General features: G+C 47.1%; 1 protein-coding gene across 3 annotated transcripts in view; it reads left to right on the forward strand.

The window, feature by feature from the left end:
* The first annotated feature begins 1,275 nt into the window (after positions 1-1,275).
* Positions 1,276-17,505, forward strand: part of Ccdc149 (coiled-coil domain containing 149) — a 91,707-nt gene continuing 75,477 nt past the window's right edge. For 2 of the 3 annotated variants that reach the window (XM_075943551.1, XM_075943552.1), the window contains exon 1: positions 1,276-1,474. In XM_075943551.1, coding sequence (XP_075799666.1) covers positions 1,427-1,474 — 48 coding nt within the window. In that variant the 5' untranslated portion in view covers positions 1,276-1,426. The remainder of the gene's footprint in view (positions 1,475-17,505) is intronic. The other variant, XM_075943554.1, reaches the window with a different exon arrangement.

Raw genomic sequence — 17,505 nt, forward strand, 5'->3', positions numbered from 1 at the left:
TTGGGATGCTCACCTTACTAGACCTGGATGGAGGTGGGTGGTCCTTGGACTTCCCACAGGTCAGGGAACTCTGATTGCTCTTTGGGCTGATGAAGGAGGGGGACTTGATTGGGGAAGGGGGAGGGAAATGGGAGGCGGTGGCGGGGAGGAGGCAGAAATCTTTAATAAATAAATAAATTAAAAATAAATAAATAAATAAAATTACAAAAAATGTTATTTATTTTTTTGAGAATTTCATACACTATATTAAGATTATAGCTTTCCTCTTCCCCAAGTTCCTCAGATTCCTTCTATACACGCCCCCTCCCAAACTTCATGTTCTTTCTCTTAAAAACAAACAAAAAAACCAAGCAAAAGCATTTTTTAAAAAAATTATGGAGTTCTGTTTGCCTTGGTCAACTGCTCCTGAACATGGGGCCTGCCCTGGAGTGTGGCTGAAAAGTCACTCTGTTTAAGAAAACCGCTTTTCCCTTTCCCAGCAGCTATCAGTTGCAAACAGCTTCCTGGTTGGTGGGGGGACACCGACGACGACTCTGTGCCACTTTTCTTCCCAGTGCTCGCTTATCTGTCTTAAGCTTGTGTGGGTTTTGGGAGTTCATACCTACATCAGTCCTGCTGCGCTTGCGAAATGCTGTTTACTTGAAGTCGGCCACCCTCTCTGACTCTTAAAATCTTCCTGCCTCCTCTTCAACATAGAACCCTGAACTGCACAATCTTGAACATCTCTCTTAACTCCTGCCAAGTCTCACCATTGAACCTTCTGGCCCTATTCAAAACTTAAAGTTTTGTTTTCCAATTTTGCTTTGCGTCCTAAATATGACATCTGATACCTTTTTAAATTTTTTTTAAAAAAGTAAATATTGGTCGCTTTAAAAAAGTTATATGTGCACAGTATGGAGGGGCTTATTTATGTGTTCAACAAAAACATGTAGAGCGCCTACTACGTGCAGAAATTGTTGCAAACCTTCCTGGGAAAAGGAAGGCCCTTCAGGAGCTTCGATTCCAATGGCGGAGGCCTGACCTGGCTGCATATGGCTGGATGGAGGAATTTGGCTTCTCAGGGTTGGGGTGACACCCAATTGTTCCCCAGCCTCCTTCCCTTTATGGCAGGCCTGGGATTGTGTGAGGGTTCACAGGCCGGCCCCCTTCCCGAGGAGACCGGGCTGGTGACCTGGGGACCCTAGGCGCCGCAGCGGACGCTGGCCCCGGACGGTAGCAGGGCAGTGGTTGGGGCCCGGCTCCTCCTCCCCTTCCTCCGCGGAGGCTGACGTGGAGGCAGCCGCGCGGGCGGCGGCGGCGGCGGCGCGGAGGCTCGGCGGTGCCCAGCCCTCTCCCGGCTGCGCTGGTTGGGGTGGCGGCGGCAGCAGGAGCCGGAGGAGGAGAAGGGAGGCGTCTGTGTAGCCGGCTCGCGCACGCAGGAGGGGACATGGACGGCGATCGGACCGAGAGCGACTGGCAGGGGCTGGTGAGCGAGGTGAGGCCGGGGCTCCGGGCCGGCCTCCGGAGCGGCTGCAGCGGCTCTGTAACCCCCGAGAAGCCGGGTACCAGGTGGCCCCGCAGGACCTGCAGGTGCGCGGTCCATCCCGCACTTTCGAGCCTGCGGGGGCGCCGCCATCTCCCGCGCCATCTGGCGCCAGGCTCTGGGGAGGGGCCTTTAACCCACCAGGGTTTGGCCTAGGATTGGAGAGAATATGCAGCCCTGGGATCCGGGAGGGGAAAGACAAGCCCCACCTGCCAGCCTAGTCACCACTGTTTTGGAGGCAAGTGATTGGATGATTCTCGGTGCTGGAAAAGTGACGCCTGGGGGACAATCCGGGCCCTTGGGTAACAACTGGGCCAGGTGGCATGACTTGGAACAGTGGTTTGGGTGGATGAGTTTGGCGTCCTTGCAACGGCTGGTTCGTGCGTTCACTTCTCCATTCTCCTCAGCTCCTGTTTCCTGCGCCCACTGTGTGTGAAATGGTTCATTCATTTCTCAAAGGAATAAGACAGGTGCAGAAGTGATTTGACCTGTGGAAATAGACAACACCACATCCTCCCCAGCGAGCGTGCCAGAAACATTGCCAGGAGTGAGCTTTCACACTCTTGGTCTGTCTCCTCTTTAATACACCCAGAGTTTGGCGTCCCCCCCCCCCCCCCCCCGCCAGGCTGCTGGCTTCTCTAGGTGAGAGGGATAGTAATGACTCTATTTGCCAAGCAAGCCACCACTCAGCACCACCACCTGTGTGGATGGGTCCTCCAGTTATCTAACCACTTAATGCCCAGTTAATGCCCAGTTAATGCCCAGTGTGTGTAGAGCTCCACCGTCTAGGGTCTCAGCCCTAATTTTAATTGGTTTAGCCTTGGTCTATACTGAAACCTCCCGTAGGATATGTTATATCTCAGTCCATCTCTGTCTCCTCCGTCCGTTAGGCTTTATGTCAAGGGATAGACCCACTGGGAATCTTGTCTCTGGGCGCATCGAGAATCACCCATAGAGTAAAGGAGGCTGGAAGGGGTTCCCCACGGAAATCCAGTGCTGAGCTCTGACTCAGAAGGCACAATATTCCCTGTTCCCTGTTCTAGTAGATGTTTGTTGAGAGTTCTTTTTAGAGGTCAAGACCTGTAGCCAGCCATGGGATGCACGTCCGCGACCCTAGCACTTGGTAGAAGTCGAGGCAGCAGGATCAGGAGTTCAAGGCCATCCTCTGCGACCTAGTGAGTTCAACACTCTACACAAGATTCTATCTCCCCCCTCCTCAATAAATAAACGACAAACAAGAAGTTAGATGCACTATTCTGTGCTTAGAATTCAGTGGCCCTCCATTCAGAAGACTCCTGAGAATCTTCTTCCTGCCTTCAAAGAGCACATGAGGTTCATTGGTGTAGTTTGGGAAGAAAGTCACTCAATAAACAAAGGAAGTAATCAAGAACTAAATCGTGCCAGGTGTCCCTTGAGGGTGCCTCCCACTGGCAGGTGCATTGACCTCGTTGAATAGCCATGGTTTCCTAGCTGGACTGTGTTTTTCAATTGGTTCTCCAATGCCCGCATTTTGAGCTCCATATACAAAAGGTGGTTGATAAACACTTGTTGAATAAGCCCACAGATCATGAGCTAGGTATTTTAAAAGTTGCCCCATCCATCCCAAACGAGCTTCATCTTGTTAATATTATAATATATAAGAACCACACAATCGAGTTACAAAAAAATTGTGAAAACTTTTCATGTTTTAAGTAAGTTCATAATTTGGTGGCTCCATTCATAGCTATCGTGGGCCATATGCTGTAGCATAGTGGAATTTGCTTTGCACAGATGTGTGTTACAGACCTAAAGTGTGAGCATGAGCAGAACTTGCCTTCTGCCTCAGGAGTAACAAATGTCTCTTGACTTTGCCCTTCATGTCGGTCATTGCACAGGAAGCCATATTTTTCTTAGCTATCTGAGCCTCATTCTACATCAACATATGTAGGAATCACTTCATAAGCAGTATGGAAATCAGGGCTGAGGCCAGCCAAGGAACATGTGCTAAGTCTTACAGCTTGTAACTAGAGGGAACGTGATTTGAACCCTGGTACGTCTTGCCCTCTGGGTCCTTGCTTGGCATTATGAAGCAGTGCTGTATATAATCTGTCTACATCTCTCATCAAACGGTATGTCTCCCAAGACAGGGGCCATACCTAGTCCATCTTTGATTCTGCGATAAATATATCAGATTTCTCAAACAAGGCCTACAGATCAGAGCCCCTTTGGATGCCCATGAAAATGCAAATTTTTGGTCTCCAATCTACTTCAGTGGGTGGACGTGTAGTACCCGAACGCCATAGATATATCTGAGTTTTAGCTCTCTGTAGCTGTTCTTATGTTTGGAATTTGGAATTAGGGTCTCTGGAGTCAGTCTTTCTTTGTATTGCCATCTCCCAAATAATAACAAGGAGATTTCTTGTTAATTATGAATGCTTGGCCTAAGCCTAGGCTTATTCCCAGGTAGCTCTTGTAACTTAAATTAACCCATTTATATTAATCTACGTTCTGCCAAATGGCTCATTACCTCTTCTCCATGCTGTATATCTGACTCCTTCCACGTCTTGCTGGCAAAATTCTGCATGCCTTAGATTTTTCCAGTGTTCCCCTCTCCCCACGGAAATCCTGCCTATTCTCTCCTGTCTAGCTATCAGCCATTCAGCTCTTTATTAAACCAATCAGAGGATGCCTTAGGCAGAAACACATCTTCACAAAAAGATTATTCCACAGTAAGTCTTTGTAGATATTGTGAAGTTGAGATCCTTGCAATGAGATCATCCTACATTTAGGATGAGCACTTAATCCTATAATTAGTGTCTATATTTTAGAAAGGAGTGAGAGAGGGGCTCTCAAGACACAGAGACATGGGGGCATGGCTATAGGAAGACAGACACAGAGAAAAAGCATATGGCAACTTCCAGAGGATAGAGGGCACACAAGCCAAGGAGTGTCCACTGCACACTGATTCTGGACATTTGACCTCCCTGACTGGGAGAGTAGGTTTTTGGTTTTTTTTAACATCCCATTTGGTGTCAGTTTGTTACGCTGGACACAGGAGACAAATCCACCTTCTGCTTCTAAGTGCTGAGAGATGTGTGTTGAGAGATATGGCCCCAGGACTGCCTCTTTTGAAATCTCAGCTGCCCAGGAAACTATCTGTCCACTTAAATAAGTGCCAGCAGGGTTCCCTGTGCATGGAGTGGGCCTGGTACCTAGTCAAGTAGAATTCAAGGAAGTATGGCTGGTGGCATTACCAAGAGATTTAGGGATCAGGGCCAAATGAACTTTATAAGGGAACACCATCTCTTTCTGTAGCAGTCCTAATGTCTGTCCTACTGGGGTCCCTACACCATTTCCCTTTGTGCCTTTAGCCCTGGGCTGTTGTTTCTACCTAAGTCTCTATGGTGCTATTTATCCTAAAGACTTGAGAGCCAAATGCTGGAGTGAAAACCTGCTAGCTCAAAGAGGCAGGGAAAGCACCCAGCTGCTTCCTCCTTTGCTGCTGTCCCAGAAAGAGGGCTTTCTCCTATACTGTCTGAAACTTCTCCAACTGGATGTACCTCCCTTCTACTTCCTGCGTGTCTCTCTATCCATCCTCATGATTTCCTCCCACTCTCTATGGTTTTTCTTATCAACTGGTTGCTTGCTCTGCTCTTGACCTATGGTTGATTTTATTGAATCCTGTTTACCACATTCAAGCAGAAAGCTCGTGAATTAAAGGTGCTAGGACTCAGCCACACCATACCTAGAAGCAGGTTCCTCCAGTAAAGACACAATCTCAGGGTTCACAGTGTGATCAAATATTTCAAAACACAGGACTGTCTTCCAGTTGTTTTCTTCCACTGGTTTGGACATGGTTTTCATTTAAAATGCGATTACAGAGATCAGGCTGATTTTTCCATTTTTAGTGTAACCATTGGTGGCAGCCTTCTCTCAAGACCTGACTTCAACACTCTCTGTGTGGGAAAGAGGCATGACTGATGCTCAGAGCTGGACGTTCAGCGCTTAGGGAGGTGCAGATATTGCGTCTCTCATTGCCAGACATGGGTAGCTTTCCACCTTAGAGAAACCACAAACGCAGCCGCACACGCAGTCTGTGACTTGTATTCATTTTTTTCCTGTATCTGTGACTAATTACTTGCCAAAGGTAACTTAGTGGAGGAAGGTTTATTCTGGGCTCATACTTTCAGAGGGCTCAGTCCATCGTGCTAGGGAAGGTATGGTCAAACAGAGCAGTGCACAGACTGGTGGTAAAGAAACAGAGAGCTAAGAGAATTCAGGCCCCTTGCTGGCTTTGTCCTTCACTTCCCCCTCTATCAGCCCAGCCCCCTGGTGTGGGATGCTCTGCCCAGATTCACGGTGGGTCTTCTTTCATCTATTACTCTTCCCTGGAAATACCCAAACAGATCTGCCCACAGCAGAGCTTCCGTCTACCTTCTCAGTGACTCTAAACACAGCCCAGCTGACAATCATGTCTCAGCCTTATCACCGCTTGAAATTTAGTTGGTTAATTTGGGTGTGTGGTATACAGTGGCTGTGAGGCAGACAAAAGACAGTGAGCTTGCTATCTCAGCTCCAAGCCACTAAAGTTCAGGCCTGTGGCTGAAGACCCAACTCTTAGTTTTAGTGTTGACAGACTCTGAAGATATTAAGATACTTAGGGACAAGCCTACTCCAGTTTTGGTGAACACAAAACTTGGATCTACAGAACTTCTAAGAAAAATAGATGTATCTGTTAAAATCCTAGATATCTATTCTCTAAATGTGGTGTTTTAAATAAGATAGACATCAATGTGTCTTTCATATTATAGGACTGCAGTACAACTGGGCCTTACTTGGCTCTGTGAATTAGTTCAAAACCCAGGCTCCTTCCATCTTGTTGCTCTATCATGATTTAAAGCTTGGTCATCAGCTGGGCAGTTGAACAAAGATGCTGCTACCTTCATATCCAAGCCCACAGGAAGGGGAAAGAGAGAGAGGGCAGGGGGAGTTCAGACCATGGGACTTTTCTTTACTGAGGGATGGATGGAGAGCTTTTTGCATTACTTCCGGTCATAAACCATTGGTTTGAGCATTTTTACATGGCAACTACTAACTGAAAGAATAGAAAGAAAATATAATCTTTATCTAGATAGACCCAACTTGTATTTGGGAAGATTTGACCAAAAGGTAGCGAGTGTCTACAGACATGGAAAGAAAAATCATCAAAGAAAGAGGTAGATAAATTGAATTTTATCAAAATTAAAAATTATTTGCCTCTGAAAAACTTGCTTGATAAATGCAAAACAAGCCATAGGTAATGCAAAACAAGCCATAGGTTGGGAGCAGGTATTCACAGAATATATGCATATATATATATATATATATATCATATCTAGAATATAAAAGCAAATCTTATAACTAAATAAGAAAATAAACAATCTAATTTCCCAAATGGGCAAAGTTAAGTACATGCTGCTCTGAAGATGAGATAGGATGGCAAGTAGGCACCTGCACAGATGTTCAGCATCATCAGTCACCAGGGAAATGGAAATTGGAACCACAGGGAGAAACCACAACACTCCGATTAGAATGGAAAAACAGCAAACAACTAATGAAGAACTGACAGGGTGCAGAGCCACCGGAGTCTCCATTGCTGGAGGAGCAGACTGTGGTTGTCACTTCTGAAAAAGTGTGTGCGTGTGTGTGTCTGTATGTCTGTGTGTGTATGTCTGTGTGTTTCTTTGTGTGTGTCTGTGCATGTGTGTTTTTTTGCTCTGTGTGTGTCTATGTGTGTTTCTGTGTGTCTGTATGTGTTTCTCTCTCTGTGTATGTCTGTGCATGTTTCTGTGTATGTGTGTGTCTGTATGTCTGTGTGTTTCTGTTTGTGTGTGTGTCTATATATCTGTGTGTTTCTTTGTGTGTGTCTGTGTGGTTTTCTCTCTGTGTGTCTATGTGTGTTTCTGTGTGTCTATATATCTGTGTGTTTCTTTGTGTGTGTCTGTGTGTGTTTCTGTGTGTCTGTATGTGTTTCTCTCTCTCTGTATGTCTGTGCATGTTTCTGTGCCTATGTTTCTGTGTATGTGTGTTTATATGGCTGTGTGTGTTTCTGTGTGTGTGTCTGTGTGTCTATATGACTGTGTGGTTTCTCTCTGTGTGTATCTATATGTGTTTCTCTCTGTGTATGTTTGTGCATGTTTCTCTGTGTGTGTATTCCTGTGTGTGTGTGTGTGTGTCTGTGTGCACAGAGGCCGGTGGAGGATACCCAGTGTTCTGCTCTATCATTATCTGCCACATTCCCATGAGACAGGGTCTCTTACTGATCCTAGAACTAGATTGGCAGCCAGCAAGCTGCAGAGATCTTATTGGCTCCTCCCCACATTTGCTGGGGTTAGTGTTGGGGTTACAGCATGTGCCATGCCAACAGCTGCCTCTTTATTTGGGTATTGAGGATTTGAACTCAGGTCCTCATGCTTATGCAGCAAATGCTCTTATCAACCGAGCCTTTTCTCCAGCCTGTCATATGCCTTCTAAACACACCTTTACTAAGGTTTAGTTGACATGTGTAAAACACCACACTTCTTTACGGTGTGCAGTTGATGGTTGGGACATTAATATATACCTTGTGATGTTTATTACTAAGACCAAAGAATAAAGAATTCTTTGAAAAGTTAGAAGTAGGGGAATAGAAAAGCCTTGTGGTTTATTAGGGCCTTGAAGTGGTGTAAAAGAGGAACCTGGGGGAACTTTCTGGTTTGATGAACATATCCTGTGTTTTGTTTATGAGAATAAGTTTATTAAAGTATATAGAACTTCAAACTTTGCAGAGGTGGTTTCACCTATGTAAATTACATGTAAATACTATAATAAATGTAGTCTTATTCTTTGTAATTCTTCAACCCAACAGGTTTGTATCTAAATTAGCACATTCTCTCTCCAGCCCTCACTCCCTCTCTCCCAACACTCATCAGGCTAGGCTCAGCATTCCTTCGAAGACACTAAAGACCAAGTTCTCCTTTACACTCTGATTCCATCCTACCCTTGATGTAGGCTATACTCTCTTATCTTTGGGAAATCTTGGTGGAAGGAGCAACTGGGGAGTCATTTATACCTGAACATCACGAGGGCAAGGCGTTTGAAATGGAAAAGGCCATTACTTTACTACCTGGGTTTTGCTGGGCTTCTCCTTTACTGGGACAGAAAGACAGAATGTCTGGCCTCTTAAAAAAGAGACACACACACACACACACACAAGGAAAAATGGCAGTGGCTACAGGAAATGGAGGTGAGATGGGAAGACAGGCCTGCCCTGTTATTATTTTGAAGCAGTCACTCCCATTAAATGATATTTTTATTGACTAAAAGAACTATGCACAATAGTACATGAGCTGGGCAGAGGAGCAGACGTTGAGGAAGTGGATTGCGAACAGGCTCTCTTCTCTTTAGAGGGCAAAGACTATCAGGAGCAGAGATAGGTATGAACCTGAGCTGGTGTTTGTGCTGTTAGGAAGCAGTCCAAGGAGGAACTACTGGATTGGGGGAATAGCACGCATTACAGTTAGATAGTCAGGGTAGATCAGGTGAAAAGTGGATTCAGAGGCCAGACAGCAGGGTGTGCTCTGATGTAGCCAGAACAGAGAGGCACCAAACGCTTGTTCAGCTGAAGTCCACGTTGATGAAAGCACTCGGGGTCAGTTTGTTTCCATTGAACTCGCTTGTCACAGAGCTTCGATCACCCGCAGGGCATGGTGCCAGGCAGTGGGAATGGAATCGAGATAGGACAGGTGAGGGCGAGCTACTGCTGATCTGATCCTTTCTGTCAACATCAACACTCTCAGTTGCCTTGCGTGTTCTGGAGAAAGGTTTCCGAGAGCCAGACTTCTGGTTTTGAGTAAGTGAGTTTATTAAGGGTAGAGGAAGTAAAAAAAAAGAACCAATAGCAAATAGCAGATAGGAAGAAGACGGTAGATTGCAGATAGACAGTAAAATATTAGGTTGGGAGTTTACGACGTTTAGCAGACTTGACAGGAGTAGCACAGTTGAAAGAACAAACAAAGGAGATACCATCAAATCTGGAGCTTACAGATATCCAGTAGAAAGTCAGTGGGGTAGTCTCACGGAGGCACCACCAGTTGGAGGTCTCCTCCTGAGTCCTGGGCCAAGCATAGTGTCCCCTCAGCTGGGCCTCCAAGTGAAAGAACAAATAGCAGCAGGTGGGGATGACATCATTAAACATCTTTCAGGGTGGGCTGGGGAAGCCGGGGCCGTCAGGTGATGGCGGGTCCTCTCCATCCTCCCCATGGCTGAGCAGCAGGCTGTTTTGTTTTATGGGATAAACAGCAGTAACCACAGTTGGAAGTACTTTACTTCCTAGCTGTTCTCAGATGACAATTGACATAAATATACTGGGTCTAAAGTGTGTGTGTGTGTGTGTGTGTGTGTGTGTGTGTGTGTGCTCCCTTTCTGGACTCAGCTTCTCAGTGAATTTCAACAGCACACAGCAACTGACCCATAGAATGGACATTACATCAATGGATCCTAATTATTCTGTCATTGTCCATCTCTCTACTGGACCCAAAAGCATTGAACTTGTTGAGAATAAGTAACTCTAAGTTTTTAACTTGTAACATTGGCACTTAGAACTGGACTTGTCCATTGTAGGGAAGCATGGTCCTAAGTAAAGACTGTAAGATAGGGTCAGTGTTTTGAAAGAATGAAGAGATATAGAAATGCAGAATGAGTGGACATTGAACACATTGACGATGGGAAACATTTCTAAGGAAGACCCATGCAGGATCCACAGCGAGCTGGATGGAGTAGATGGGGGGATGGCTCTTGACGGGTACCTTGAGCATCCCAGTGCTGGGGATGGCAGGAGGTGGGGGCTACGAAGCTTGGTAAGGAGAGGGTGCGTGTTCTATTTTGAACTCTGTATTGTTCAGCTTGCTGGGAGAGCTTGAACTCTTGTGAGGAGAGCAGAGCGCTCACTGGGAATGCTTCTGATGAGCAGCTATCTTTGTAGTGGCAGGCTAATTTCAGAGTAAGTTTATTAAAATTAGCATGTGGGGAGAGGGGATTGAGCACGCTGCTATTTTTAACTAATAGGATTCATGTTCTCTCCTATGCAGAGAAATTCACATATGTACTTCTAAATTTGACAATTTATACTCTTTTTATGTTGAAAAAAATCAACTGAGTTTCACATTGAATCAAATACACTGGCTGAAGACGGGAAGAGGATTGTGGCTAGTCTCTCAATGAAAGTGACCAGAATAAATGATGTTTCTTACACACAGTCTCTTTTCCCATCAATTACTCCAAACTGGGACTGCTGCCTGACCTTTCTCTGGCGAGGCTTGAACAATTGTCTGTTTGCCCACATGGGGCACTGTTGATAGGCCAAAGAAAAGATTCCATTCTAGTTGGTGATACAACGAGCTTCCTGGGAGTCACTTATAGGAGCATGGGTGACCCAGAAGCAGCTGCTTCACCCTAAAGCTTGCCCCACAATGATGACAATTCATAGAAACCCATATCCATGGAGCTCTCTGCCCATCTTGCAGGCAGCTCCATTGAAGAGTGTCCTCTCCCCTGGCGATTGCTCACTGCTCATATAATACTTGAGTCTCCTGATTTTCCCAACTCTTGAGCCTTGCTGACTTTCTGAGCTTCCCCCAGCCTTGGGACTTCTTGGCACCCTGCTTCCCTCCAGGAAGGAATGATTCAATTTGAAAGAAAGCGCTACACAGTGCCAGCTTTGGCTCCCTCATGGCAAGAACTTGGCTTAGGGAAGGGTCTGTTCCTATCCTGGAGGCCACAGACAAACGGTACCACAGGCTGGGACTAAACGATTCCTGTTTGTGTAGGAAGTATTCCCTACCCAAGGTTCAAACAGCAAAAGTTTAATTCCCCAGCAGGTGGTCATCACTGCAAGGAGGCTGGGTCATGAAGGCTGTGACCTCCTTGGAGAATGAATCTGTGTGTGGATTCATACTTCACTGGTGTTACTGAGAAGCGATGAGAACTGGAGGAGGAGGGCTCTCTTGGAGGACGTAAGCCACATGAGGGATGTATTGGAAGGATGTCTGGCCCCAGAGTCTTTCTTTTCCTCCTCTGCTGCCTGGCTGCTGTGAAGAGAGCAGCTGCACTCTTCTGGGCCGCTCTTGCATGATGCTTTTGCCTTGACACAGGCCTGAAAGCATGGGCCCAGCCAACCTTGCCTTGAAATCAAGAACCCTTCTTCCTTTTAAGTTGTTTATGTCAGGCATTTTGTTGGAGGAAATATGCCTCTGGAGGGTGGGCTTTGAGGTTTCAAAAGTCCAAGTCAAACCCAGAGTCTCTCTCTGCCTATTGACCAGGATGTAGCTTCTACTCCAGCACCTGCATGCTGCCATGTTCCCTGTCGTGATGATAATGAACTAAACCTCTGAAACTGTTAGCAAACTCCTATTGAATGCCTTCTTTTATAAGAGCTGTCGTGGTCATGGTATCTCTTCACAGCAATAGAGCACTGAGTGAGATGACTCCCCAAATCATGGTCATTGAGCCGGAAGCTAGTGCTTCTTACTCGGGTATCTTTCTTGAAAACCCTTTTCCATCAGTACTTGCCTGCAGCCTGAGAGAGAACGGAACTTCTCTGTATATGTGAATGAGCTTTTGCAAGGTTAGTGAGCTCTTCAGTGATGGGACATGACTGCTTACGGAAAGCCGGGAGACGGTTTTAGCATGCTGAAGCTTTTGCTGTGGTGACTGCTTGGGAGCACGAGCTGAGGCAAGACCCTGGCAGGATTGATCCATTTTGAACCATTAGCTTCACATCCTCATTTATGGAAAATGAAACGTGGCTGCCCCTGCCCACCTACCCATGGTTTCATTAGTGGCTGCCGCACAGGTAGGGCTCAGCAATGTGAGGATGCACCCCAGTTGTTCCTGGTAGGAAGGGATGGTGCAAAGGAATGGGGGTCCATCCACACAGTGTTTCTGGGACAGGTTGGGTCACAGGTGAAGGTCACCCTTCGGTACACTACTGGGCATGCTCTGGTACAAAGTCTCTTCCCTGGCACAGCTGGCCTCTGGTGTCCACTGGTGACCGAACATGAAGTCATTATATGCATTGTGCTTCAGGGCAAATTAGCCGGGAAAGAGGAAGGTTCTGGATGCAGGTGACTTCTGGGGCAGGAACAGTGGGCAGAATTTCAGCATGTGGGGTGTTTTTGTTTTTTTTTTCTGTTGCTGTATAAAATACCCTGACATAAGGAACTTAATAAAGAAAAAGGGAAGGAAGGAAGGAAGGAAGGAAGGAAGGAAGGAAGGAAGGAAGGAAGGACGGACGGACGGGTCTCTTTCAACTCACAGCTCTAGTATATAGTTCATCATAAGGGTGTGTTGAAGCAGCAGGAGCTTGAAGCAGCTCTTCACAATGCACCTACAGTCAGGAAAACAGAGATGAATCCTCCTCATCAACTAGCTTTCCCTTGTGCAGTCTAGGAATGGTGCTGTCCTCCTTTTGGGTGGGTCTCCATACTTAAATTAACAGTCTAGATCATCCCTCTAAGGCACACCCGGAGGCTAACCTACACTAAATAATCCTTCGGGTGCATCATCTAGGCGACTCTAGATCCTGGCATGTGTTAGCCATCTCGTGGAGATGCAGAGGTGCTCCAGACAGAGGGAACGGAGATGGGAAAAGTGCAGAGCTGGCAGAACGCAGGCTCTGTGGCTTCAGGTGGGGACACTCAGACTTCGAGTGCCCCAGCAGCAGCAGCAGAGAAGCTAGAGGAAGTCTGAAAGTTTGTTTTCGAGCCCCACTCCCGTGCAGAGCGCTTATCTTCGTCAGGCTGCAGGAAAGCCCTTCCCCAGGGCATCGGAGATGCCTCTGCAAATGGAGGTGATGTGTCAGCTGCAGCTGTCAACACGATGCCATTGCAAATTCATGCTGATGGGGCACAGATTGACGTGCCTGCTTGCTCTGCCATCTGTAAATCCACGACGAAGGCAATATTGGAGGTGCTTGGGTGGGGTGGAGGACTCCCTTTTTCTAGCCTGTTCCAATTTGCTTTATAATTGGTTCCAGCCTGATGCGATGCGGGGTCAGCCTGTAACCTTCTTTCCCTCCACAGCCTTTCTAGACCTTGCAGTGTGCTCGCTGGCTACTCTGCCCGTTCCAGGCAACTTCTTGCCTATGACCTCTTTTTGAGAACCTCTTAACTTCCAGCTTTGCACCCCCTTCATTGTCTCTGAGCATCATCTCCTCTCAAGTCCACATTGTTCTGCTCCTCTCCACTCCGGCCCCCGTCTGATATTGAGAACATCGGCCAACCACTCTAATTTCTGGCTTTGCTGAGCAAAGTCGAGTTTAGTGTTTAGGAGAAAGACATGACACTTGCTCACAGGGAACTAACAGTAACCTCCTTCCAGGATTGTATTAGAAACGTCATCAACCTTCCTGCACCCCCAGCCTTCCTGCACCCCCAGCCTTCCTGCACCCCCAGCCTTCCTATACCCCCAGCCTTCCTGCACCCCCAGCCTTCCTATACCCCCAGCCTTCCTGCACCCCAGCCTTCCTGCACCCCCAGCCTTCCTATACCCCCAGCCTTCCTGCACCCCCAGCCTTCTTATACCCCCAGCCTTCCTATACCCCCAGCCTTCCTGCACCCCAGCCTTCCTGCACCCCAGCCTTCCTGCACCCCAGCCTTCCTGTACCCCCAGCCTTCCTGCACCCCCAGCCTTCCTGCACCCCCAGCCTTCCTGCACCCCCAGCCTTCCTGCACCCCCAGCCTTCCTATACCCCCAGCCTTCCTGCACCCCCAGCCTTCCTATACCCCCAGCCTTCCTGCACCCCAGCCTTCCTGCACCCCCAGCCTTCCTGCACCCCCAGCCTTCCTATACCCCCAGCCTTCCTATACCCCCAGCCTTCCTGCACCCCAGCCTTCCTGCACCCCAGCCTTCCTGCACCCCAGCCTTCCTGCACCCCAGCCTTCCTGTACCCCCAGCCTTCCTGTACCCCAAGCCTTCCTGCACCCCCAGCCTTCCTGTACTCCCAGCCTTCCTGTACCCCCAGCCTTCCTGCACCCCCAGCCTTCCTGCACCCCCAGCCTTCCTGCACCCCCAGCCTTCCTGTACCCCCAGCCTTCCTGTACCCCCAGTCTATTCCACCTTTCCATCCTGGCCAGGGCTGCCAGCTCAAGATCCAGAGGTAGGAGTCTGACCATAACTTTTCCTTGCTCAAGGAGCCTCCGCTTGCTGTTGGCTCTCACTTTGGCCCCAGCTTTGCTGTCAATTAAAGCAGGTCTTACTTTCATCCAAACCAAATGGACCAACTCTACATCGCGTTTCTCTTTCCATACGTCTAGCAGTCCTGGCAAGCAGAACCACTTCCGGTATATATGAAGCCTGGTTCCCCTCACCTTCCTTTCCACAGGCTCCGTCCTCTGCCCAGAACTCTCACACCCCTTCTTTTCCTTACTGGCATTTCAAGGCTCAGCCATCAGTGCCACTGCCCACTGCTAAAGTTGTCTCCCTGCCTGCCATCCCACAGCATCCATTTAGCCCAACTTGCTCTGTCCAAATGTCCCTGTGGGGGCTTAGGCTGAGATTGTTCTTGCCTTGTCTTCAGCCTGGAGTTGCTGCAGGAAGGGCAAGGCTATTTCATTGTAGAATCTCCACTGGGCCCCTTGAAGCACACCCCCACCCCCCAGCAGTGAACAAATTCAGAAGAGATGGCAACCTCAATGGTTTGTGGTTAACACTTCAATTGAAAGACTACTGAATCAAAATAAGGACATTATATTTTTTATGAGAATAACATCATCTGATTTTTCCCCCCTCCAAGTCTCCTTCTATCCCTTTCATCCCACAGGGCTTCTGGCTTTCAGAGTATAGATTGTGATCTCTCGGAGGTGGTAAGTCAAGCCACCTTCTGATAAGCTCTCAGGATTTATGCGTTAACTGTAACTCACTTCCCTCCTCCCCGTTTCTCTCCCCTCATTCTTCCCATGCTGGAATTGTACTGTATCAGAGATATTGCTAGGGAAAGGCAGGCAGAGGCTGTGGGTGGGAAATCATTTGGTTATAAAGAGCTATTTCTATAATGGAATCTGACCTGCCCCTGAGTGTTCACCAGGTTTTTCCTCTGCTCTCGACTGGAATTAGCTTGCTCTAAAGGTCGTTTGCCACCTAGGCTTGACTCTTCGGCAATGAAGTTCCACAATTTCTTTCTTTTTTTAAAAAGATGTATTTTGCTTTTTGTTTTCTTCTCTCTCTCTCTCTCTCTCTCTCTCTCTCTCTGCATGCTAGATGAGGGTGATGGATCCCTTCCTGGAGCTGGAGTTACAGATGGTTGTTAGTCACCTGATAGGACTGTCGGGGATTGAACATGTGTCCGCTAGAAGAGCAGCAAGCGCTCCTACCTCCTGAGATGTCTCTTTAGCCCCAGTCAGACAGTGTCTTTGGTCTCTGTGGTCATTTTCTCATCAAGCAAAGTGTTAACAAAGTAATTCTTCACACCTATTTTTCTTCAACTGATATTTAAAGGCATTAACTATATCCTAGGTACTTTACCAAAAGTTGGGATGCACAATCCAGAAGGCCATTCTCCCCACAACTGTGTTGGCGGTTAGACCGAGCAGGTATTCCTGGGAATTCCAAGTGTTTATGAAGTATCTAAAAATTCAGAGCCCTTATTTGTGGTTAATCAGCAACATCTAGGAGCAGAGAACTTTATGTTAATTTCAAATCACACGTTTTCCCGCAAAACCAGGGGTTTGTGCTAGAAGGCGTGTGCTCAGGTATCTCTTACCCTTGCTTTCAGACCTCGGGAAAATATCTTTTCTCATGTTGGTTCCCATCTCACTTAGGCCTATGCCCCAAATATTGAGTTAAAAAGCAAGACTTTGGAGTATCAAGATGGAACAGATTCAAAATTGTGGGCCCTCACGTTGGGGTTTGACCCGGGGTTCCTTCCTGGATGCCACATAGGCTTGCAGCAGCACCAATGGGGTCAGCAGCCCTGTAGTTGTGACTGTATCCTAAAGGGGGCATCAAAACGCCTCTCCTGGTACAGCTGGAAGCAGGGATACCAGATGACCTAATAATACTCAGGGTTTACTTCCCCACCCTGGACTTGCTTCTCCCTGGCCATGTAGAGTGTCCTCAGGCAACATAGAAGGCTTGGCCATGGTGGCCTAGATTTTTGAATGAGGAAGGATTTGGGAAGAAAAGTAAATGACTAAAGCTATTATATAGGCATGATACATATCTTAGGTAATGATGGGTTTTAACTTTAATATTGAGTAATATAAATTCTCTGTACACTTCAAATTCTCAAAATATGGATGTGTTTAAGGAGAGGAATCTATAATTTACCCAGGCCTCACTGCTGTTGACATAGAAGCACAATCTCCCATTTCTCATGTTGTTGTTTCTCCAGAGTGAACCTGTAATATATGCTGTTTTATCTTTGTCCCTATAGAGACTAACGTGCAGGCAGTGAAAGCACACATTGTATGTGGAACAATCAATGAAGGTTTTACATGTGGATGCAGCCATTTGGCCTTGTGTTTACCAGCGTGAACCTGGGAGAGCCAGGCCTAAAAAGGAGGCAGACTAAAGTCTCATGCAACAGCATTATTCAGAGCATCGGACAGTTGAGAAGGGTCACCTGAATAAAGTGGATAATCACAAAGACAAGTCATGCTTTTTGTTTTTCTGTAAGGCATATGAATAACAACAGCTGTAAAATCTCTCCTATCTGCTACGTCTGGAAGGAGCATGGAAACACTTTCCATGAACAGTTCTGTGTTTCGAAGAAGCTGAGGTCTCAGGACTCTTGTCTTGTTTTCTTCGTGTTTTCCCACAAGCACTCAGAATTCTCACGGACTCCATTCTTGGACTGTATTTCAGCTGCCTTGCGTAGATACAAAATCCAGAACATTCCAAGCTCTCCAACAGGTTCTATGCCCTTACTCAACTTGTCCCTCTTCTCCACACCTCCCTGAGGTCACCGTTGTTCTGAATTTGTCACCATA

Source organism: Microtus pennsylvanicus, chromosome 12 (genome assembly GCF_037038515.1).
Source record: "Microtus pennsylvanicus isolate mMicPen1 chromosome 12, mMicPen1.hap1, whole genome shotgun sequence".
In the NCBI taxonomy this organism is placed as follows: Eukaryota; Metazoa; Chordata; class Mammalia; order Rodentia; family Cricetidae; genus Microtus; species Microtus pennsylvanicus.